At 42.7% G+C, this 25580-nt stretch overlaps 1 protein-coding gene across 1 annotated transcript in view; it reads left to right on the top strand.

The window, feature by feature from the left end:
- Window positions 1-25580, top strand: part of Rcor1 (REST corepressor 1) — a 66235-nt gene that overhangs the window by 27628 nt on the left and 13027 nt on the right. The window contains exons 3-7 of the mRNA XM_040742448.1: window positions 7378-7461; window positions 20610-20662; window positions 21410-21571; window positions 22778-22896; window positions 24384-24462. Of these exons, the coding sequence (XP_040598382.1) occupies window positions 7378-7461; window positions 20610-20662; window positions 21410-21571; window positions 22778-22896; window positions 24384-24462 (497 nt within the window). The remainder of the gene's footprint in view (window positions 1-7377; window positions 7462-20609; window positions 20663-21409; window positions 21572-22777; window positions 22897-24383; window positions 24463-25580) is intronic.

Raw genomic sequence — 25580 nt, 5'->3', positions numbered from 1 at the left:
GAGTCCCCGTTTTAAGAAAGCTGGGAAGGGCCAATTTTATATTAATATTTATAAACAATATTTGTTATAATAACTTGAGTTTTATAATGAAACTGGTGTAGAGCTAATTTTTTGTTTTTAACTCTTTTAAATTCCATAGTTTATTTCATCCCCATCAGTGAGCATTAAAGACTTTTCTATATTTTGTACTAAACCAAGTTCTATAGCTACTATCGCAAGGCTTCCCCGAGAGAACTGCAGAGGATGTCATGTGTAGATATTTAGAGGTTCATTTTAAGGGATTTGACTTGTGTGAGGCAGACTTAAGCATCATTCTCAATACCTTCTCTCCAAATCCCAGCCTTTTGGTGGATGTTACTTATCATCTGAGTGTAGATGTTAACTTGATCTACCTAATACCTTACAGCCACCTACTTCATCTCGCTAAGGGTGAAGAACACGGGAGATGGCTTGAGCTGAGGAATGTAAGGCCAGCAAGGCATAGTCAATTTCCACAGAGCTAAGCAGTACATACCAACGTTCATTTGGGCCCTATCTCAGTGTCTCTTGGCCAGGGCTTTGAAGGTATACAGTCTCTGGCTTCTGCTTTTCTTTTAAATGCTTATTAAGGTACAGCAATCACTGTAGGCCTGGTTAGCAGTGATACCATTGCTGTGTTGCTCTGTGTACATTGCATCTAGGTGAGGAGTTGCTATAGCGCATTCATTACCTAATGTCAGTTCTTGTAAGACAGAGCTTGCACAACTGCACTTCCTGTCATTAGTGTGAGCCTTCTCTGTTGATGCTGCTATTGGTGATTTCTGCTTTCCTGTGCTCCTTCTTGTTCCAGGCAGGTCTGAGTTTATTCTGAATGCTCTAACACTTGGCATCTATTGACTGGAAACAACAACCTTAGAATTATCTAGAAACAGTGGCAGGTACTTTCCTTTCGTCTTAGAGTTCCTCAGTGTACATAAAGCAGAACCTATGAATTTCGGTTGTCTTTGATCCCTTCAAGAAACAATGGTGTGACTTTCCTACTTTCCTTCCTTCTTCCTCTCTCCTACCCCTTCCTTCCTCTCTCTATGGCTTGAACTCATTATGTAGCCAGGCTGGCCTCAATCTCAACGTTGATCTTCCTGCCTCAGCTCCGTGCTAGAGTCCCCCCCCCTTTTTTTTTTTTTTTTTCTTTGAGACAAGGCTTCTCTGTATAGCCCTGGCTGTCCTGGAACTCACTCTGTAGACCAGGCTGGCCCCTGAACTCACAGATACCACTGCTTCCCAAGTTCTGGTATTAAAGGTGTGCTGCGCCACTGCTGCCACCACCGGGCTTCTTGAGCTTTTCTTAACCCTCCCTCACCTCTGTACTGGAAACCATTGGTCTCTGCTCAGTCTTTCTTTTTACCTTCCCTAAAATGCTGTGTGAATAGAGAAGACAACCTTTGACCTTGACCTTTTGTCTTACCTAATGCTGTGACGAGGAACCATGACCAAGGCAACTTATAAAAGAATTTAGTTGGGAGCTTGCTTCCAATTTCAGAGGGTGAGTCTCTGGCAGGCAGGCAGGCAGGCAGGCAGGCAGGCAGGCAGGCAGGCAGGCAGGCAGGCAGACAGGCAGGCGTGTCGCTGGAGCAGTATCTGATCCACAAGCAGGGGGCAGAGAGAAAGTGAGTCTGGGCCTGTAGTTGACTTTCAGAACCTCAACGCCAACAAGGCCACACACACTTTCTGGTCCTTCTAAAATAATCCACCAACTGGAAAATAAGCATTCCAACTTGATCCCGTGGTTGGCATTCTAATATAAAGCATCACACTTCTTCTCCTCAGTTTCTATCCTGAAGACAGAACCTTGTCTAAATCAATAGTCAGCATTTATTTATTTATTTATTTATTTATTTATTTATTTATTTATTGTTAGCACTTGTTTGTTTGTTTGTTTTGTTTTTGTTTTTCGAGACAGGGTCTCTGTGGCTTTGGAGGCTCTCCTGGAACTAGCTCTTGTAGACCAGGCTGGCCTCGAACTCACAGAGATCCGCCTGCCTCTGCCTCCCAAGTGCTGGGATTAAAGGCGTGTGCCACCAACGCCTGGCCTATTGTTAGCACTTACTCTTATTGCTGTGTACTAGCCCACTGTATGAAGATGCCGACATTGGCCTGCATCTCAGGAATTGTGTGCTGTCTAATTTCTGATAGTTGTGAACAAAACTTCTTTAGTGTGCATGGGTCTGTATGTCTGTGCACCATGGCACTTTGTAACCATGGAAGCCAGGAGAGAACATCAAACCTCCTATAACCGGAGTTACAGCGGATTATAAGACATCATGCAAGTGCAGTAAGTATTCTTAACTAATGAGCCATCTCTGTTCCTACCTCCTAAATTCCAGGGGTTTTGTTTTTGTTTTTGTTTTTTGGTTTTTTGGTTTTTCAGACAGGCTTTCTCTGTATTGTTTTGGAGGATGTCCTGGAACTCGCTCTGTAGACCAGGCTGGCCTCAACTCACAGAGATCTGCCTGCCTCTGCCTCCCGAGTGCTGGAATTAAAGGCATGTGCCACCAACGCCAGGCAAATTCCAGTTTTTTGATTAACAACTTTTATTCTTTGAAACACACTATTGAGAGATACACTGCATACTTTGAGAAAACATTTGCATATTCATGTCTAACATAAAGAATTCTTATTATACTCAATAATAAGCCAATAAGCCAGGTTTGTTTTTGTTTTTTAAGATAGGCGAAAAGTCTACACAGTCACTTCACCAAAAAATACAAGTAGCATGTCATGAAAAGCCCTTCAGTATTACTAAACATTGGAGAAACTTTTTTTTTTTTTTTTTTTTTGTTTCGAGACAGGGTTTCTCTGTGGCTTTGGAGGCTGTCCTGGCACTCTCTCTGTAGACCAGGCTGGCCTCGAACTCACAGAGATCCTCCTGCCTCTGCCTCCCGAGTGCTGGGATTAAAGGCGTGCGCCACCAACGCCCGGCTAACATTGGAGAAACTTAAAGCCACTGTGTAAATGCACTATTCACTTGCAGAGTGTTTAAAGGCCTAGGCAAAACTACTGACAAGCAGGAAGAATTTTACTACTTTGCTGAAGTAAGTGAATTATAGTAAAGCCACTCAAAAACAAGCAGACAGTCTTTTATAAAGAAGTAACTATTACTAGAAGACTGACCCAGGAAACTCACTCTTCAGGGAAATAGAATTAGCACATGTTCTCAATGAAACTCCCATGCAGCCGTTCACAGAAGCTTTATTTGGGTGGGTCTGGGGAGCAGTTAAGAGCTGCCTGCTGCTCTTCCAGAGGGTCTAGCACCCATATTGGGCAGTTCCTAAATGTCTGTAACTCCCAGACACACATGGCATACTGATGTTTACATGTGCAATAAAAAGAAAACATTTTAGTTATTCATTGGGAAATAAAATAAATTCAAAAAAATGAAGAGAACTGAATAAGAAAAAGTAAATGGTTACTAATGTTCAGTTAACATAGAAGAGTACCAGCCAGGCGTTGGTGGCGCACTCCTTTAACCCCAGCACTTGGGAGGCAGTGGTAGGCGGATCTCTGTGAGTTCAAGACCAGCCTGAACTACAAGAACTAGTTCCAGGACAGCCTCCAAAGCTACAGAGAAACCCTGTCTTGCAAAAGAAAAAAAACAAAACAAAAAACGGAATATAGAAGAGTGCCTAGGTCTGGGTGTAGTGGTGCATGCCTTTATTTCCATGGCTCGGGAGGCAGGCAGATTCTGTGAGTATGAGGTCAGCCCGGTCTACATAGCAAGTTCCAGGACCTCCAGGGCAGAGAAACAAATGTTAAAAAGCTTCAGGTTATGAAGTGTTGGGGACAGTAAGGTTCCTAGAATGCTGGAGGGCAACAGTGGCTACAGGGAGTAACCCAGGAACAGCAGTTCCACTCATAGAGAAACTTTCAGAATGTTTTTGGATATCATTTATATTGTAGGAATAGTAACTGCTCAGTACAGACAGCAATGCAGGTGGATGGGAGAATGCATTCAGAAGGAAGTACTGGGGTGAAGGCACTGGGCCCTGACCATTTGTGTGCTACAGGGAAGGCTGCTCTGAAAATTCAAAAATGTTCTGCACCTGCTTTGGTGGCAATGCCACATCCACTAGGTCCATGGCTCTGGTGCTGAGTGATCCCAGGAATGGCTCAGAGGACAGTGAAAGATTGAGGACCTAGTGGTCCCAAAACCAAAAGGATGTATTATGTAATATATAGTTCCGCCTGTATGTATCCCTGCACGCCAGAAGAGGGCACCAGATCTCATTATGGAAAGTTGTGAGCCACTATGTGGTGGGAATTGAACTCAGGACCCCTGGAAGAGCAGCTAGTGTTCTTAACCACTGAGCCATCTCTCCAGCCCCAAGCTGTAGCTCTTAAGAACCAGGCTGCTCGGGTTGGAGAGATGGCTCAGCGGTTAAGAGCACTGACTGTTCTTCCAAAGGTCCTGAGTTCAATTCCAGGCAACCACATGGTGGCTCACAACCACCTTGAACGAGCTCTGATGCCCTCTGCTGGCATGCAGGTAGAAGATTGTATATCTAATAAATTAAAATAAAAAAAAAGAACCAGGGAGCTCTTCTGGGTATTGCACTCCAGGATGTGACATGGAGGGAGCCTTGCGCATGGACGAGAATTCCAAGGGCTGGGCAGAGGGAGACTGCAGACACCCTGAGTCTGTGATTTGGGTGGCTATGGGCCTTGCTGATGGCAGGCATTAGACAGTACCTGTTAGGTAAGCTGTGTATCTGTGGGGGTGGGGGAGTTGGCAGTCACAAACAGCCCATTTACTACTGTACTGAGTCACTCATTGCTGGTGTTCTGGTTGACAGTGTATAGATAGCCTCAGTACCTATCTCAGAACTATGCCTAGCCGGGCGTGGTGGCGCACGCCTTTAATCCCAGCACTGCGGGAGGCAGAGGCAGGCAGATCTCTGTGAGTTTGAGGCTGGGCTGGACTGATAGCCTCCAAAACAATACAGAGAAACCCTGTCTTGTAAAAACCAAAATAAATAAATAAATAAATAATAAAGCTTTACAATTTCTTGTTCATTTACAGAGTACTTATTTTGAAAGATTAACTCACCTCTCCTTTCCTTTCTCTCTTCTTGCTTCTGCTTTCTGTATCTTTCTCTCTTAGTCTGTAGCCCTGGTTTGTGGGGGTTCTCATGCCTCAACCTTCCAAATGCTAATATTGTAGGTGTGAGCTACCACATCCTCGTTTTGTTTTGTTTTGAACAGGGTCTCAATGTGTATCCTTGACTGGGCTGGAACTCACTAAGTAGACCAGGCTGGTCTCAAACTTTTCAAGAGAGATCTCCAGCCTCTGTCTCCCTCAAGTGCTGGGGTTGAAGACATAACCATCGTATCATTTATTTTGTTGCTCAAATTGTTTGAGATTTGGCTAGTGGAAGATATAACCCCCCTGGTCTTTGAAAATCTTATTTTGTGGTATAAGAAAAAACTCTAGGATCATTTGTAATTTTGTGAGCCCTGAAATAAAACATTTCTTGACGATATCTTTGTTATTTTATTGAAGACATGTTTAGAAGTCCCATCTGGGAGTTACTGTGCTTAGTTTTCCTTCCTTCAAGGCTTTCTCAGTGGACAGATGGGAAATAGATTGATGCATGTGTACACAAAGCTATAATTCTTTTGGTAATAGAACTCACGAGTGCATGTTGTTACCAACAGTTCCTGCCCACCACCATGGGATTCATTCTAAAAGTGTCCCCTTTTCTGTATTTGTAACTCTTCTTTAGCTTAAATATTTTGAGATTCATTCATGTTCTTATGTGTTTAGCTCATTTGTTTTTATTGCTCAGTTGTATTCTATTGCATGGATATATTACCATTTGGAGAAATGCTAGACTTTCCCTCCAGAGCATTAGTAGCATTTCTCATTGCTACCATCAGTACAGAGAGTTTCATTTTCTCCACATTATCACCAAACTTGGGCATTGTTTTGAATTTTGTACTTTTATTTTTGGTTGTGAGTCTGGTCTTTAACAGCTGAGCCATCTCTGCAGCCCAGATTTTGTACTTTTTAGGAAGCATGGTATAGTAAGTAGTTACTCGTGGAGCTCCGGTTTTCCTCCCCCTGACCTGTTTGTGGGTTTTAACCTTGCCCTCCCTCCTTTGCCCACCTTCCATTAGTCCATCAGAGGGTTTCTCGTTTGATAGGATCTTGCTCTGTAGTTCTGGCTGCCTGAGAACTTCTCAGCCTCCTAAGCGTTGAGATTGGCACATGCACTACCACACAGGTTTCTGCTAAGTACTTTCTTTGGTGATAATGTTGTTTTGGTTTGAATGTTTGTCTACTCCAAAACTCATGTCAATAGGTTAAGAGGCAATGAGAGTTTCAAACTCATGAAATGGGTTCAGTGTCTTCATTAAAATGGTTTGATCAGTGGACTGTTAATTTTTTTTTCTGTGTATGTGTATGGGGGTTATGCAGAATGGACATTTTTATAAACCATAATTTTCTTTTTCCAGACAAGGTTTCTCAGCTCTGTAGATCAGGCTGGCCTGGAAATCACAGAGATCTGCCTGCCTCTGCCTGCCAAGTGCTGGGATTAAAGTTGTGCTAAGCAGAATTATTTTTAAAAGGCATTCTGGGCCAGGAATGGGGTGCCTATTTTTAATCTCAACACTCGGTAGGCAGAGACAGGTGTATTTCCATGAGCTCAGGACCAGCCTGGTCTCCATAGCAAGTTCCAGACCCATCAGGAATACAAAAAACTTACAAAGGGGCATGCGGTTCCACTTCTATTTGTCACGTTTCTGTCTCTTCATCCTTTAGACAGTGGTTCTCAGTCTTCTTAGTGCTGCAGCCCTTTAACACAGTTCCTCATGTGTGCTGACCCCCAACCATAAAATTATTTTCCTTTTTGGGGTGGGTTTTCCAGATTAAGTTTCTCTGTGTAGCAGCCCTAGCTGTCCTGGAACTAGCTCTGTAGACCAGAATGACCTCAAACTCAGGGATCTGCCTGCCTCTGCCTCCCGAGTGCTGGGACTAAAGACATGTGCCACCACTTACCGGCTCCTTGTTTCTTCATAACTCTAATTTTGATACTGTTATGAATCAGATGCAGGATATGCAGGGTGGTCTTAGGCAACCCCCGTGAAAAGGTCTTTCAGCCCCCACAAAGGGTGAAGATCCACAGATTGCAAAATGTTCCATCCCCCATGTAAGTCATTTTAGTGAACTTTATGAGTTTCTTAAGATATCATCTTAAAGTTATTTATTATTAGTAAGGGTGTAAGGTGAAGGATAGGTGGTATGTCATTCTAAGGCTTACAAGATCAGAGTACTGGTGATATTTACTGCTTATAGCTGCTAACTTATAATAATACGATTTTTATTTTCTTTCTACGAAGCCAAACTGGCAAGGCGCAGTCAAGAACGAGACAATCTTGGCATGTTGGTCTGGTCACCTAATCAGAATCTTTCAGAAGCAAAACGTAAGTCTTGAGCTCCTTTATTTCCCACCTTCCTTGGATAATGTGGTGTCTTAAAGGCAAGACTGTTACTTAAATTCTCTGTTACTGCTGTCTCACAGTTTTGAGTTGGAAGTATGGCCAGTTAATTTAAATATTTCTAGCCTATGACTTCATTATCTTTTACATACTCCTGAATGCTGTGTAAGGTAATAATGAGTGTAACTAAGGATCGGATCAGAGCAGAAAGGAAGTAGTGGGCTGGAGAGATGCTCAGCCGTCAGAGCACTTGGGGGGGATCTGATGAGCCCTTCTGACTTGTGTGGTGTACACACATGCCAAAAGATGAGACATTCTAGCCCAGAAAATGTTTTTTTCCAATGAAATATGTAACCCCTCAGCTGGGAATGCAGAGATGGAACCCAGGGTCCACAGTCCTAGGTCAGTACTCAACCACTGAGCTGCACCTCAGCCTAGCAGTACTGGCAGTGTTACTGGCAATACCTGAGCCATTGTTTTGGAGGGGGAGGAGTAGAGAGGTTCTGATCAGGATATTAATTGTATTTTTTGTTTATTCATGTTGCCTTTTAAGACTTATTTTATATGTGCCATGTTGCCATAATTCCTTGCTGTTTGAAGGTCTATATTTTCATCATATAACTAAGAAATAAAACAAGTTTTTCTTTTGAGAAATTTCCAGTGGAGTTTATGGATGGCATTTATGAGGTTTATAACTGAAATCACATCACAATGTTCTTTCGGTATTATGCACTTCTGGCCTGGAACTCACAGATCCCCCTGCCAGGACTAAAGGTGTGCACCACCACACCCTGCTTAGCGTTTCTGATCCTCTACCATGCTACAGAAAAGCTTTCTGCATATTTCCTGGTATGGCTTGTTTTTCACTCATCTCTTTGAGCATTTACAGTGATTTACAAAGTCAATTCATGTCATTTTGAACATGCTTTCTTACAGAGCAGGGGAAAAAAAGAAAGTGAAAAATTTACATCCTTGTAATATGTAAAGAAAGCTTTGTTTTCCTGAGCCCTGCTTCTGTGAGAATCTTAGGCACCCAGTTTCCCTGTCTTCCTTAGTGCTGGAATTTTTTTCTTTTCAGATGGTCTGCTTCTGAAGGTCTCTTTTCTTTGTCCTCCTGCATGTGTTCTACTCACAGTGCTCTTGGGGAAGAGCAAGGGTTTCTGAGCCCTGTATCCATGACTCACTCAGCTTACGGCTTTCCACAGCTTAGAGAGAGACCCGGAATGAAATAAGAACCCAAGGTCACTGGCCAGCTGTGCTTTGCTCCAACCCTGCTCCTCCCAGTCTGAGCTCCTAGAGTCTTTTTGTTTATTCCAGTGTTTGGTGGGTTTTTGCTTTGTTTTGTGTTTGGGGGTGTAGTTGCAAGTCTAGCGTTTACTTTAACGTCTGAGCGCCCCCCCCCCCAAGGATTTCTCTTTGTAGCCTTGGCTGTCCTGGAACTCACTATGTAGACTGGGCTGGCCTCACAGAGATCCTCTTGCCTCTGCCTCTGGAGTGCTGCAGATCAGAGGTGTGTGCCATCACTCCTGGCCTGTTCCCAGTCTTGATTCTCTTTCCATTCATAATACTTCTTCTAGGTCAGGGTTATGTTAGTATCTTTTTACCTCTTTTCTTTGGTGTGTCGTTCCCCCCCTTGGTTCTTTCTAATTAGCATATCTTGTATCTTGACTTCACATACTAGAATCCTTGAGATCAGAATTTAACTTTAATATTTTATTTTTAGTAGACCTACAAGGAAACTACTGAATATATAAAATTAATATGCCCCCACCCCAAGGCTAGAATTCACTGTGTAGCTAGATTGGCTTCAACACTGGGATCCTTTGCCTCAGCCTCCTGAGTGGTAGCCTACAAGTGTACATATAACACCTCCCTAAGAGGTATTTTGTAAAATACATTCCAGTTTTACTGTTATACTCCACTCATTATTCATTAAAAGTTGAACAAACTTTGAAAACTAAGCTGCTGGCGCATGTCTTCAATCCAAGTACTCCCGGAGGCAGAGGCAGGCAGATCTCCAAGTTTGAGGCCAGCCTGGTCTATACAGGGAGTACCAGGACAGCCAAGGCTACACAGAGAAACTGTCACTGGAGGGGAAAAAAAAAACAAAAACTAATCTAAAAGTAACAATTTTTGCCTACTGTTGATTATTTCAAAGACACAGAAAAGAAAAACATAAAAACCCAGGTTTCTTACTAAAAAACAACTGCTTGGTGTTTGAGAATGTTCCTGTAAACCTTTTATTTTTTTATTAAAGATTTATTATACAGTGTTCTGCCTGCATGTACACCTGCATGCCAGAAGAGGGCACCAGATCCCATTATAGATGCCTGTGAGCCACCATGTGGGTGCTGGTAATTGAACTTGAATCCTGGAATAGCAGCCAGTGAGGCATCTCTCCAGCGCTCTGTAAACTTTTTTATCATGCACTAACCCACCCCGCCCCACCCCACCCCCATGTGCATCTTCCTTTTTTGTGATCCTTCCTTCCTTTCTTCCTTCTGTCCATCCTTCCGTCCAGTTCCAGGACTGCCAGCGCTACACACTCTGTAGACCAGGCTGGCCTTGAACTCACAGAGATCTGCCTGCCCCTGCCTCCCGAATGCTGGGATTAAAGGTGTGCAAGTACCAGCTCTGTTCTTGTTTTTATTTTTTCTTACTCAATGGTATGTCCATTCTTTTCCCTCTTCCACGATCATGTATTTATTCTCTTAGGTGTGCAGATTGCTTGTGTAGTATTCTGCCATAGTTTCTTGTTGGGGTTGTTTTGAACGAGTTTATTTTGTGAGGTTGATTTTTATTCATATGGGGGGGCAGTTTTACATGTTTGGTAGTAAAGGATCTGGAAAGTTTGTATTCCCGTGGCAATGAGAACATTTTTCCTATGTTCTCTTATCAGATGTTTGCAGTCTCACAGCTAGTTAGTAGTCAATTTAGATCTTAGGTCTCTAGACTACATTTACTGCACACATCTGCTTTCATGTGCTACTTTGGTTAGTCAAGGGTAATTAAGTACTTAAAATATCACTAATATTTCACAAGTTGCTTTGGGTTATGTCTAAGTAAAAATCATTTAGTGGGAGATGCAGCCTATGGGATATGTCGAGAAAATCTGCCTTGTAGAGAGACACAGTTAGGGAAGTATAAGTAATTCAGGGGCATAGACAGGAACCACAGAGTTGAAACAGTAATCCATTATGAACATAGAACATTACTTGAGAAACAGTGGTTTGATATGTAAGGGACAAAGACCTGAGTGTCATTTAGTTTGCCATGGTGTAGTGAGAGTTAAAGAGTGGCAGCTTGTCAGACTTGAAAATACTCACCAATTGGAAGGGGGCATTTGACCCTTCACCTATTTTGGTACCAGGTATCTCCTGTGATGATTTCCTTGACCACCAGAAGTGCCTCTTCCTCGTGGGAGAACTTTGGAAGACCCTCAGTGATTTAGGAGAATAGTTGAAATGTGAGTAGGAGTCTGCTAGCTGGATCAAGACAGAAATCTAGTGCTGACATTTGCAGAACCTCTTGTCTGAGACACATTGTCTTTGAGAAATTGAGATGTGAAGCAACCAGAAAAGTAGATGGTGGTTATGAGATGGGCAAGGTGGCTCAGTGGTTCCTGTCACCTCCCAGATTCAATTTTAAGATCCTGGCCAATAGCTTAGGCCTGTTCCTAACTAGTTCTTATAACTTAAACTAACCCATCTTTTTATAGATCTATGGTCTACCATGTGGCCTTTACGTCTATCCATTTTGTGTGGCTGACTCATTCCAAGTCTGACCTGGCTTCTTCTGTGTCTCTCTCTGCCTCACCCTTCTACTTCCCAGAGTTCTCTGTCTGACCCTCCCACCTAACACCTCCTGCCTAGCTCATGACCATCTAGCTCTTTATTAAACCAACGAGAAGGCGCCTTGGCAAAGACACATCTTCACAGTGTACAAAATAACTAACAACAACGCCCCGTGTACCACAATGCAAGGACAGAGTGACCAACTCATAGTGTACTCTGACCTCCACATAGATGCTACAAAATGGGAACACACACCTACACTCACAGCAATAGTGGTGATGACAGTGGGGTGGATGAGAGGTCCTATACTTATCATTAGGAAATTCTTAATGGCCTCGGGGTTAGAACAGAGCAGGGACTGAGGAGTAACTCATGCTGTTCCAGGTTAGAGCTTATAGCTCTCCTGCCTAGGATGCAGGCTTAGTGTTGAGGAAGTCAAACATGTAGTGCCAGGAGGCTTTGAGCTTTTCAGGACTAGAGACCACATGATTGTGGATTGGGTAGGTGGCAGTGCTTGCAAAACCATTCAGGTTTGGATTTGGCCTGTGTAGGAACACAGTTGAAGTTTAACAAAGCATTAGTAACAATCTCTCAAAGACTCGCCACACAGCACACCAAAAAGACTTTATACACAGTTTGCCATATCCTAGGCTCAGTCTGGTGCTTGCTGACTTAGGCAAAACAAAATGTACAAGAGGGGTCAGTCATGAAGGAATTTGTCTTTTTTTTTTTTTTTAAATCACATTTGGGCTGGAGAGTTGGGCGAGTGGTTATGAGCACTGGCTGCTCTTCTGGAGAACCTGGGTTTGATTCTTATCAGCCACATTGCAGTGCACACAGTAAGCAACTCCAGTTCCATGGTATCTGAAGCCCTCTTCTGGTAATGTTCTGGCATCTTACCCCTTCTGCAGCTACATGGCATCTTCCTGATTCTGCCTGTTTGCATTTCCCACCTACCTATATTCTGCTTGGCCATTGGCCAGATCAGTTTTATTTATCAACCAATAAAGCAACACATATTTGCAGCACACAGAAGGACATCCCACTTCATTGCAACCCTGAGCTGTGTAACTAGTATTTGCCCTTGTGACTTTATTTAGAGCACCCTTATTAATGCCTTCTTTGTCCTCTTGTCTGGAGAACAAGTATTCTCCCAGGTGTCCATTTCCTTAGGTGAGACTGCTAGAGGGATCTTCAACTCCCTGTGAAATAGGAACCACTCACCGTCTTACCTCATTGATTACCCAGTATACTGTTGATTGGATGGTCTTCTCTGTACTGTAAGACTGCATGTAGGAACATGGTATGTTTGGTCTGTTTGTCTAACCTGTTCTTCCCTTTTGCATGTGGTGAGTAAATGTACAGTACCAGTTGAATGAAGAGATGGTTGGGCTGTGAAAATGTCTCAGCATACAGTTGGCAAATTCAGGGTCTTTTTTTTTTTTAATTATTAGAAACAAACTTGTTTCACATGTCAGTCCCAGCTCCCTCTCCCTCCCCTCCTCTCCCCCTCCACTCCCCAGCACCCCTATCCCCACTCTGTTCCGCAGGGAGGGTAAGGCCCTCCATGGGGAATCTCCAGAATCTGTCATTTCGTTCAGGGCAGGGCCTAGGCCCTCCCCCAAGTGTCCAGGTTGAAAGGGCATCCCTCATTGTGGGATGGGCATGCAAAGTCCATTTGTGTTCCAGGGATAAATACTGATCTACTACCCAAGGCCCCATAGATTGCATAGGCCTCCTCACTGACACCCACATTCAGAGGGTCTGAATCAATCCCATGCTGGATTCCCAGCCATCAGTCTGGGATCCAAGATTTCCCCTTGCTCAGGTCAGCTGTTTCTCCGGGTTTCACCAGCTCAGTCTTGATTATTTTTTTTTAAACTATTTGCTATACAGCTTGAATCATCTGGAGTCTTGTAACGTTTTTCCTTGTGGTCATCAGTTTACTGCTTCTGATGTACTTATCCCTGTTAGTATCTGACAGCCCTCTTAGATGTGGCTTTAGTCTGGGGGAAGCTGCCCTGTGAGTGATGGAATGTACCCAGTACAAATTCTGGTCCCTAACGTGTGCTGTAGAAGAGCTTACTTGAATAGTGCTGAGTGCAGTGGCCTGGAATGTTGGACTCTTACATGTCTGGCCTCTTTTGCTTTGACTAATCATCATGTCTTACAGGTGGCCTTCCCTTACATTTGATCTCATCTGCCTAGTTACAGTGTTCGTTCTGTCAGTGGAGGAAAGTTACTTCAAGTTTTCACTACAGACATTACTGCAGAAACATTCTTTGACCTATTTTTATGTCTCATCTGTTCAGCTAAGAAGTCAGTGCCAAATAATTTTCTAAAGTGGTCAGATTAATTTACCACTGCTACCAGAGAAAGACAGAAGGGATTTGCTCCTTATCTGCCGTCATTGCTAGAGTTAGATTTATACATTGTAGACAGTCTAGAGAGCGTAACATTGTTGCTCATTCCCAGGGATTATGCTGTTTTTGTTAGGTATGATAATGACTCTCTGGTATATAGAATATGCTTATACTTTTTATTAAAGCATGCACATGTAAGGGTGAAATTTAGCCAGATTGGTCTATGGATGAAGATTAAAGCATTGTCGAGAATTTAATTTATTTACTTTTCTGTAGTTATAATCTGTTACTATTAGCAAATACAACTCAATATTTAAGAGATTGGGTTGTAAGGTGTGAAAGTTACTATCAAATGGTTTTGGGGAAGTACATTCTTGCATTGAAGTTTCTTTTTATTATTAAAAATAGTTGATGATCCTGGTGGTGGTGGGCCAGTGACATATGCACTCAGCACTCAGGAGACAGGCAGGCAGATCTCTGAGTTTGAGGACAGCATGATCTACAGAGTGAGTTCTAAGACAGCCAGGCTAGAGAAAACCTGTCTTGAAAAACACATCCCTCCCCCCCAGAATTGATAATTCTTCATCCTACCATATGGATATTCTTTTGTCTGGGCCTGACACATGATAAAAATATACATTCTGTTGAGAACTTCACATTAGACACTCGCTTCTCCACGCTGTGTGGCTTGTAACCACTGTTAGCTTGTTTTCTAACCTCTTCTCTGTGCTGCTGTGCGTCAGGGTATCCCACCATAATTCTTAAACTTAACTTTCTTGCCATTAAAAATGAAGTAGGGGAGGCTGGAGAGGTGGCTCAGAAGTTAAGAGCACTGACTGTTCTTCCAGAGGTCCTGAGTTCAATTCCCAGCAACCACATGGTGATTCACAAACCATCTACATGCCAGGATACATAATAAATCTTTTTTAAAAAAGGGGGGGGGCTGGAGAGAGATGGCTCAGTGGTTAAGAGCGCTGCCTGCTCTCCTGAAGGCCCTGAGTTCAATTCCCAGCACCCACATGGTGGCTCACAACTATCTGTAATGAGATCTGGTGCCCTTTTCTGGTCTTCAGGCATACATGCAGACAGAACACTTTATAAATAATAAATAAAGCTTTTTAAAAAATGAAGTAGGTGTAATGCCAACACTTAGGAGACAGAGGCAGGCGCTTCTATGATTGAGGCCAGGGTTACAGAGTGAGTTCCAAGAAGACAGCCAAGGCTACACAGAGAAACACTGGGTTTTTTTTTGGGGGGGGTGAAATAAGCTAGGTGTAGTCTGGAGGCTAAGGCATGGAAATCAAGATGTTTTTGTTTTGTTTTATTTTTTTTTTTTGAGACACAGGGTTTCTCTGTGTAGCTTTGGAGCCTATCCTGGCATTCTTGTAGACCAGGCTGGTCTGGAACTCAAAGAGATCCCCCTGCTAAAGGCTGCACCACCAACGCCTGGGGGGAAATCAAGATTTTGAGATCACAACTGTGCTACATAATCAAACCTTATCTCAGGGTAAAACAAAACAGAAGCTGGGTATCATGGCTCTTGCCTGTAATCACAGCAAATCAGAAGACTGAGGCCAGAGGACTGATGTGAGATTATGGCCAGCTTGGTCTGTAAGGGTAAATCAGCCTGGATTACAAAGTGAAACTGTCTCAAACAGCAACAAACAAATCTCCCACAAACAAAACTGTACCACCAACAAAAAATAAAGATGTGAAGTTTGAACTGTTAGAACAGTTCATCTTGTAGCCTAATTTACTTAGCCAGGCTCCAATCTCTTTTCTTTTTTCTAATTTCCTTACTATAACTAGCACTTGAGTAAGGTTGAAAGCATGTTTTACCCCTATAGGAAAGGACTTCCTCCATTCTGCAGAGTGGGCTGCTTAGATATAGTTCCTTCATGGTTCCTTCTTTGGTACTTAAGACAATTGCAATTCATTGTTTGAGTTATTTCTCTCTTCAGCTGTAAGGAGAATTCCAGAAGACCCCAAATCACATCTACAGGAGCAGCACTAGCCACAAAGTAGATCTGAAAGATCTGTTGGGGAATTAATTCAGTGTACAGTAGACTGGTTTATTGTTGACTGTCCTGCTGCAGCTTGTGCTGTAGGCTCTTAAAGAGCCTGTTGCTCTAGCATTGTCCACTGAGAGTGTCTGTATTGGATGAAGGTTGCAGCGTTGAAAGAGGTAGAATTCATAATAGAAAGCTCCCTCCCACCCTCCCCCCTCAGCCCTGTCCCCAGAAGAAGCAGGCATAAAGAGAGCAAGGACCCTGGGTGAAGCACCTGTGACAGAGCTTCCTGTGTGATGCCTCACCAGCTGGCCAGGCTTAAAGGCACATAAGCCACTCATGACCCTGGAATTTAGAGACTGAAAACAGCTTTTCGATTGCCACCGTCCTCCTGCCTGAAACCTAATCAGTGGTTGCTTTGAAATGAGTCATTTTTAAGGCCTCTCTAGCTATGAAAAGGTTGTTTGGGGCATGAATATACTCCAGGTGCTGAAGGTTTAGCTTAGTGGCAGAGAATTTATCTAACATTGGAAAGACCTGGATTCAGTTCTGAGCACTGAGGAGAAAGTAGCATAAAAATTTTTGCTTAAAAATAAATGTAGCTCGGGCTGGAGAGATGGCTCAGTGGTTAAGAGCACTGGCTGTTCTTCCAAAGGTCCTGAGTTCAATTCCCAGCAACCACATGGTGGCTCACAGACATCTGTAATGAGATCTGGTGCCCTCTGCTGGCCTGTCTGCACACACAATAAATAAATAAACAAACAAACAAATAAATAAATAAATCCTTTTTTTTAAATAAATAAATAACTAAATGTAGCTCAGTGGGAGAACACTTGGCCTAGCATGGGTGAAACTGTAGGTTTGATTTCTAGCTCAGTAAAAAAAAGAAATGCTAGGTAGAATTGATTTAATAGTTGTTTACATTTGATTATTTAAATGTTCTTCTCATACTCTGTGAAGGACTGAAGAAGAGCCTCATTCTTGTTTTACACTTGAGCAACGGAGTCCAGCATCCACGTCCTTAGGAGAAAGAAGCTAAGGGCTTGACTTAGGGCCCAGGACTCTTTCCTCTGATCAGCTATGAGGAGCAGATACGTGACCGGCCCATCTTCATTCTTTGCCTTCCCTACTCCTCCCTTTCTTTCCTGTGTGACTATACAGATCTTGATTCTTTCCTTTGGATTTTATACAGCATATACAGCCAAGAGTGAATGGAAATCAATAAGATTGCCTTGTGTATTTAACTTCCTGATTAGGAACACGTCAAGTAAGTTGACTTGACTTGACATGGAAGAGATTTTGTTTTGTTTGAACGGTGTCTCACAATGCAGCTTTGTTTGATCTGGAACCCACTATGTAGAGTGACCTCAAACTCAAGAGGTTCACTTGCCTCCTGACTGCAGAGGTTAAATGTGTGTACCACCACACGCAGCCTAGTTTGCTTATTCTTACATTGATAAATGAAAGTTGAGTTCTAGAAAAGTGGGCAGAGTTACTCCAGTTATACAATAAGTTGATACAAGACACAGAGGTGCAGTTTAGATTAGAATAGAACATAACATGCATGGCCTTGTTTGGAGCAGTCATCTGCTTTGTTTCTGCCCTTGTATTTACTGGGTGTCTGGGGGAGGAGTATTCTCTGCAGTGGGGTTCTGTTTTATAAGATCAGATTAAGAAATAGCATATTCATCTTATTTCTAACTTGTCTTGTGTGCTTTACCCTTAGAGAAGATAGTCAGGCTTCAGATGTTAGGTGTGGTATTGTCTGTGTCCACCAGATGGCAGAGCTGCTGTACTTAAATGTTTCTTTTGCTTCTGTGTGAGTCTTGGGGATAACTTCCTTAATAATAATAAAAGGAGATGCGATGGAATTTATCATACTCTGTTGTGCTGGGAATTTAACTCAGAACCTTCTGCACACTAGGCATAGCGCTCTACTGAGCAACATCTCCAATCTTAGTATTGCATGCTTTAAAAATGCTTGGCATGCGCAATTTGAGCTATGAGCGAAACTGCTGTTGTGTTTCCTTTGCAATACCTAGTGCCACTGGAAATCTTGACCTTTTTTTAAAGTTCCTTTAAGGCCATAAGCTTTGTCGTCAGCCTGCCACACTGTAAAGTATTTAGGATCAGGTTTTCTGAATCTCTTCAGTTTCTGGGGCAGGGGAGGGTGTATTACGGTTACCATAGCAGTTTTCATCTTCATTCTTCCTCATTTGCAATTGAATTTGAAACTCTTACTACTCATGGTAATGACATTATTTCATTGGATTAAAAACAACATAGAAATAAAGTTTAACACCAGGCATTTTCCTATTACTTGTCCTTAGCTCCTATCAAATTCCTTTAATCACGGATTAATACAGTCTGTTTCACAATCACAATAGTACGTATCTGTAGCCATCACAGCTGATATCAGATGGCTTTCCATGCTTGTTATGGTGGAGATTGTCAAGTGAACAGTAATCACTGAGCTGTGGTAGCTTCACTTTAGAGCAGAGTGAGTTCCCTGAGTGCTTCTGTCCTGCAGGATGGCGTCACTCTAGCAATCAGAGGCACTCTCTTCTCTCAGTAGTGTGTGTCCCCACAGCGGGAAATTGGGCTGCTGTGTTCTTCAGCTCAGTGACCTTTGTTAGCAGTCCTGACCTGGTTCCCCCAATGAGGCCATGCACACGACTCAACCCCCACATTGAGATGAGCTCTCTGTAAGAATCGAGATTATTATGACAGACACAGAAATATTGGAGAAGTACCTGCTGACACATGCCTTTAATTCTAGCAGAGGCAGAGGCAGGGGGATCTCTGGTATGCAGAATGAATACAGCCAGTGCTACACAGAGAAAACCTGTCTCAGAAAAAATAATAATAATTTTGGCAGCCAGTACCAGCAGCTGTCCCAAAAAACAAAAACAAAAAATACCACCACCACCAACAAAAAATACCAAAAGGTATTAGAGAAGTCCTCCTAGCCCTCATCTTTTGGAGCATAAGAAACTTGTGTTTCTCTTGTTCTATTTCATCTACTTTAAGCACCTGTTAAATCTTTATGAGTGAATAGTTTCACTTAAGTTAACCATGAGGGAATTTTTGAATAATGCACGCCTCCTGTTTCATCACTTTGTCTGCTGTCCTGTGAAGATAGGGTGGGTGGTAGGTGTCCATCTCTTTCAGAATATCAGAGAGAAGTGAGGACCAGGTAGGGTGGGAGAATACAAAGAAATGAGGCCTATCAAGCAGTGTTTGTACAATTAGCTCTGTGTAGAGAACATTTCAAGAAAAGGAGAGTAGATGTCCATGGTCTGTGTTCCCAATTAGGTGGCCTGACATTGCTAGAGTTGATGATACTCAATGTTAAAAGTAAAATCATAATTGGGATCTCTGAGTTTGAGGCCAGCCTGGTCTACATAGCAGGTTCCAGGACTACATAGGAGAGACACTGTCTCAAATAAAAGAAGAGAAGCAAACACAGTTCTGACTGTCAGTCTTTTAATGGGCTGAGCACAGGAGGTTGGCTCTACAGAGAGAGGAAGGCTTGAGTGAAGCAGAAACAGCAGAGATTAGATCAGTTTCCTGGTAAGAGCACAGAGAGGCAGAATAGCAAAATAACCGATCAGTTAACCTCAGAGCGTTTCAACTGGCTGAACAAGAAAGCAGAGGAGCTTCACTCTCTGGCCTGTTGGAAATTTGGCTGCTCTCTAGGTGCACTATGTTGCACAGTTCTGTTTTACAGCCTTGCTGATGTGGAGGTCAGATGATGACTTGGCTGCAGTTGATTCTCTCCTCCTACAGTGTGAACCTAGGAGTTAAGCTCAATTTGTCAGGATTCTTGCCAAGCCCCTGTTTTAACTTTGGTGCGAGGCAGGGTTCTAGCACTGACTCTCCTGAAACTGACTCTGTAGACCAGGCTGGCCTTGAACTCACAGAGATCAACCTGCCTCTGCCTCTCGAATGCTAGGATTAAAGGCATGTGCCGCTACTGCCCCAATTCCTACTTTAATTTTTAAAGCCCAGTTTTTTGGGCATCATTCTTGGAGGTAAGTCCAATCAGTAGTAACCTATAATTTTTATTAAATACTAAGAACACAGAATTGCTAAAGAAGTAACACATTGTGGGGCCAGACACTGTATAGAACTGTTGCCAAAAGTTCAAGGCCAGCCTTGACCCTGTTGCAAGCAAGCCTTATCAGTAGAGACAGAGCCTGAATTGTGAACACACCTGACATATGCTGCCTTTACCGTTCAGAGCAGATACCGCTGTCATTAACTTAGCAGACAATCTCAGCTTTGTAGGGTTTTGAGGATAATGGCTAAAAGTGCCTACAGACTAGTGCAGAGCAGGTTCTTAGCCCCAGAGCACCCAGTAGATACACCAAATGACTGTCTTAGAGCGGCTGTGATAGCTGGCGTTACCAGAGGCACTTTGATCTATGTGGTAAGATACTGTCTCAGACAAGCAAAAGAGCAGCTGTAATAAGGTTGTGGTTTCTTTAATTAAATGACAAGATATTTATTATATGTATGTGCATGTGTGTTGTGTGTATGCCGTGTATGTGGGGATTACAGCAGAGAACAGAAGAAGAAGCCAGATTCCTGCTGTCCCCAAGTTGGAGTTCCAGGCAGTTACTAGCCATCTGGGTGCTGAGAATCAATCTCAGGTCCTCTGGAAGAGTAGCTGGTACTGTTAGCTACTAAGCTGTCTCTTCAGCCTGTCCTAATTCCTTTTACACTAAATAAGTTTTTTATATCCCGGAGGATACAAGTAGGAGCAGAAAATGTTCACAGTCTCACTGTGTGGAAATAAATATTCACTTGGTCTTTTCTCTGGGGTATTTAGATCCACACTAGGGTCATACACTATGATGCTGTCTTTTATTTCACTGAGCATGACAGGTTGTAAAAGAGATTTGTCAGCTCTGGTGAGTGTGTATTGCTGTCCTCAGGCTGCTCACTAGTGTCCTCTTTTCCAGTGGACGAGTACATCGCTATTGCCAAAGAGAAGCACGGGTACAACATGGAGCAGGTAAGTGCATATTTGCCACTGGCCGCCCCCCTTCAGTGTTCTCTTCAGTGTGTTGGGTTTTTTTTTTTTTTTTTTTTAGATTTTAAGAGACAGGGTTTCTCTGTATTGTTTTGGAGGCTGTCGGTCCAGCCTGGCCTCGAACTCACAGAGATCCGCCTACCTCTGCCTCCCGAGTGCTGGGATTAAAGGTGTGTGCCACCACCGCCCGGCTAAAAGAAGCTCAATTTTTGTATTTTGTTGAAACTGTATACAAATCCAAATCTCACTTTAGAATGTTGAATGTGATCCTTGTGACAACCAAAAGGAATAGCTAGAAACCTGTGGCCCCAGCACTGAGAGAGCAAGTCAAAAGGATTGAGAGTTTGAAACAAGCATAGACTTCATAGGGAGACCCTATCTTGACGCAAAAATGCTCGTTTTCCACTCTTTGGAGGCACTCACTCTGTAGTCAGAATCCTAGGCAGTTGGTTGCTCAGTCTGGAACATAGTGGGTGGAGGGCAGAGAGCTGCCGCTAAGTAGACAGGGTTTGCTTCTCAAGATGATGAGTCTTGGGCATGTGTTCAGTGCCATTGCTGAATGCTAAGACATGCTTGGGGTCATAGGCTAGAGTTACATGTGTCTTGACTGATGCCTGTAATTCCTGTGTCTATGAGACAAGTGTTTTCTCACCTATCTGGCATAAAACATGCTGATCTCACTCCCATTTTAATGTTTCATTTATTTGTTTGCCGATAACATTTTTCTAGGCTCTTGGGATGCTCTTCTGGCATAAGCATAATATTGAAAAATCATTGGCCGATTTGCCCAACTTCACCCCCTTTCCAGATGAGTGGACCGTAGAAGATAAAGTCTTATTTGAACAAGCCTTTAGCTTCCATGGGAAAACTTTTCATAGAATCCAACAAATGGTGAGTAGCTTTATTTGTTTTGTTTTTGCTTCTTATGTCTCACAGCACACGTTTTGTGAGACTGTTATCATCAGCTTCAAACAGCTCATTTGTTTGTTTTATGTGGGAGTGTTTTGCTTTCATGTATGTCTGTGTATATTTGTGTTTCCAAAAGGCCTTGGGTTAGATTCCCAGCACCCGCATGTCAGCTTACAGGTATCTGTAATTCCTGGCCCAGGGATCTGATGCCCTCTTCTAGTCTCAGTATACACCAGACACACAAATATACACAGATAACAACAGTCTCTGATTCAGAGAGCTCCATCTGCTCTGCCTTTTGGAAAAGCAGGTTTCTCTGTGGCTTTGGAGCCTGTCCTGGCTGTCCTGGAACTTGTTCTATAGAAAGAACTAGGCTGGCTGGCTAAGCAGCTTGTTTTGTTCTTTTTTTTTTTTTTTTGGTTTTTACGAGACAGGGTTTCTCTGTGTTGTTTTGGAGGCTGTCGGTCCAGCCCAGCCTCGAACTCACAGAGATCCGAGTGCTGGGACTAAAGGCGTGCACCACCACCGCCCGGCAGCTTGTTTGTTCTTAACTCTCTGAATTTAAGGCCAACTGGATCTGCAGAGTGAGTTCTAAGACTACACTGAGACTAAAAAAACTAAAGAAGAAGCAAAATGAAAAACAAACTAATTGTTTTGTAGTTCTAACTCTGTATGGGCTTTTCATTTTTCATGGTTGATAGATGCAGAAAAATATTCTATATTGAAAACTTGGAATCGTTTGTGAAGCCCTACAATTTCAGTTCTGAGTGGTTGTTCTGAGTAGAAGCTCATTAAGTTGTGGAGTCTTTGAGTTTGGTTAATTTCAATGTGTGATGTTTTTTAGTTACAACTTTTTTATAATAAATTTTAAGGTAAGTTTTTAAAAAGGACAATGCATTTTGTGAGGATTTTTTTTCCCCTTTACATACATTTTATTTTGTTTGGTTTTTTTCAAGACAGTGTTTCTCTGTAGCTCTGGCTGTCCTGGAACTCACCAGGTAGACTAGGCTGGCCTAGAGATTCACCTGCCTCTGCCTCCTGAGTGCTGGGATTAAAGGCGTGCGCCACCACTGCCTGGCTTCCATCCACTTTAAAATATAGGAGAATGATCCTCATGAAATATGTCTTAAGTACATTTGATTGGCAAACATTAGCTTCACATCTACACAAGTTGTGTTTTGTATTTAGCTTCCTGATAAATCCATAGCAAGTCTGGTGAAGTTTTACTACTCTTGGAAGAAAACAAGAACTAAAACCAGCGTGATGGATCGTCATGCACGGAAGCAGAAACGGGAGCGGGAAGAGAGGTGAGCTTGCTGTCAGGGATGGCATCTACGTGAGCACTGGGTTCTAAGAGCTGTGGGTGCAGAGGAAAGCGAGTGTGAGAGGCAGTAGACACCAGAGTCCCTCTGTAGATCCTTCCTTACTCTTCAAGGTGATGCCTCCTGACTAAAAGGGGTGTTTTTGTTTCAGGGTCATAATTTATTGAGTATTATAACATTTGGCATGCTTGCTTTAAAAAGAAGAAAAATAATTTAGATTTTTGTATCAGTTACTTACCTTGTTGCTGTAACAAAAGCAGCGTGAGAAGAGGGCAGTCATGGGGGCGTCCTCAGCATGGAAAGCTTCCTCCAGCTCCTGTCCTTCAGTGCACATTGCCAGGACTCCTGCCTGCCAGCCTGGATATTCACTTTAAGGATAACTCAACGCTCAGTTTACATGCAGTAGAGAGCAGTGGAAATGGGTGATGGCTTGGGAGGAGCTGGGGTTCCCTTGGGAAGGAATGCTGCTACACAGTATGAAGTTGGAGTTGAAGACAGTGTCCATTGGTTTCACTAGACAAATTAGGATAGTTGCTTGACTTCTGAGAGACTCAATTGTCTCATTTTAAATATGGAGGTCCTGCCGGGCGTTGGTGGTGCACGCCTTTAATCCCAGCACTTGGGAGGCAGAGGCAGGCAGATCTCTGAGAGTTTGAGGCCAGCCTGGTCTACAAGAGCGAGTTCCAGGACAGCCTCCAAAGCCACAGAGAAACCCTGTCTCGAAAAAATAAATAAAAACAAATAAGGAGGTCCTTTCTACCTCAGGCAAAAGTATTTGAAGTGCCACACCAATGTATGTGGACGTGAGAAGAAAAGTTGAGCTTGGGCTTTCCTTTGTTGCCCAGTCTGTTTCTAGTGCAGTGGACGTTCATGTCTGCATAGTTCTCATTTTTTTTGGTGATCTTTCCTGGCCCTCCAGTATGAGGAAAAGTAAATACTTCCTACATTTGATAATTTAGCTGAGAATTGAAAACAAACACTTGACAAATACAAAGGAATACTATTTAGAGTTGGTTTGGGTAGTTAGTTACAAACCTTAGTAGTTCTTCATCACCTAGCATAAAACAGTGGTTGGTTCTCAGTCTGTGTTGATGACCTTGGGTTGAGGGCAAGCTGCCCTTTCATGGGTCACCTAAGACTGTCCTCGATATCAGGTATTCAATACAGTTAGGAAGCAGCAAGGAACCAGCATCAGGGAGGCTGAGAACTATGGCCATGAAAGAACCACACAGTAGGAATTTTTTATCCTAGCAGTCTGCAGATGGATAGAACTATTTTAGGATAAATTTTGTTTGGTTTTTGTTTGGTTTGGTTTCTCTGTGTAGCCCTGGCTATACTGGAACTCAAGAGGTCTTCCTATCCAAGTGCTGGGATCAAAGACATGTACCGCCTGTTCCGGCTGGTTTTTCGGTTTTTATGTGAAAAGCAGTTAATATAGAGTAACCTTTCAGTAATTTGTTCTTATCTTTCAGTGAGGATGAACTGGAAGAAACAAATGGAAGTCACCCCATTGACATTGAGGTTGATCCAAACAAGGAAAGCAAAAAGGAGGTATTTTTCCCCCTTTGTAGGAAGTAAATGTCATTACTGGTTCTGCCAGTAATGCCTGCCTTTTGTACAGTGTAGTGTATTAAGTGCTGAGTCCAAAGGTTCAGATGGAACCAGCTTTGCCTCTGTGAATCATATGGGAAAGCCCATGTCCGCTGGTGGCAGGACTGCTCAGCTCCTTGGTGTTTTTGGCTGCCACTGTCCAGGATCTGCTTGGGCAGGTATCTCAGCTCTCTGTCCTGTAAAGGCGGGAGTTGTTATTTTAAGCTTGGAAGAACAAAAGGCTCTGGGCTGCCTAAACTGTAAAATTCTGGCAATGCTGCATGCTTTTTATAACAAAATAGGTAATGGAGTTCAGCAAAAAGAAGGGCGTTAAAGTGATTACTGAATCATCACCCATAGTCATTGTTAGATCTTGGTAACTTTTTAGTCTTTTGGAGAAAAGGTTTCTCTGTGTAACTTTGGATCCTGTCCTGGAACTTGCTCTGTAGATCAACCTGACTTCCAACTCACAAGAAGATTCACCTGCCTCTGTCTCCTTTGTGCTGGGATTAAAGGCTTGCAACACCACTTTGGTAGCTTTTGAGACAATTTTCTCTGTAAAATATAATGCCCATATGTATACACAATTCAGAATTTTTAGTTAAAAAATAGTGAAGTGATACCTTAATGAGATTTTTGAAACTTATTTTAAGTACACTCACATACATAGCCATTTATTATCGTATGAACCTCTCAGAATCAACTGATGGTAAACAGCTGTTTAGGTTACTTAAGTCCATGCTACTGTGTACAGAGCTGAATTAGTGGGTCACATATCTAAATATTTTACACTTTGTTTTCCATTAAAGTAATTCTTGATAGTTGAATTGTTGCTCTAAGGTATCCCTATGGTGTGTATTACAGCTTCTTTAAGTAGATTCACCAAGGTGGGTTAGTCCTCCTTATTTCTGGATAACATTCTTCTTGGTGTCACAAAAGTGCCTGGGGCTAATGGAGTTAGGTTGTTTGGAGAGTGACATGTACTTGGAATTTTCCTTTGTTTTGGTGTATTGCTGTTTATTAGGTTTTTCATAACACATTTTAAGTGAACAAGCTTGGCTTTGTTGTTTTTTGTAATT

The sequence above is a fragment of the Mesocricetus auratus genome, unplaced genomic scaffold, assembly GCF_017639785.1.
Source record: "Mesocricetus auratus isolate SY011 unplaced genomic scaffold, BCM_Maur_2.0 Super-Scaffold_15014, whole genome shotgun sequence".
Taxonomy (NCBI): domain Eukaryota; kingdom Metazoa; phylum Chordata; class Mammalia; order Rodentia; family Cricetidae; genus Mesocricetus; species Mesocricetus auratus.
Note: the sequence above shows the minus strand (reverse complement) of the source record. Positions and strands in the feature narration are given on the sequence as shown.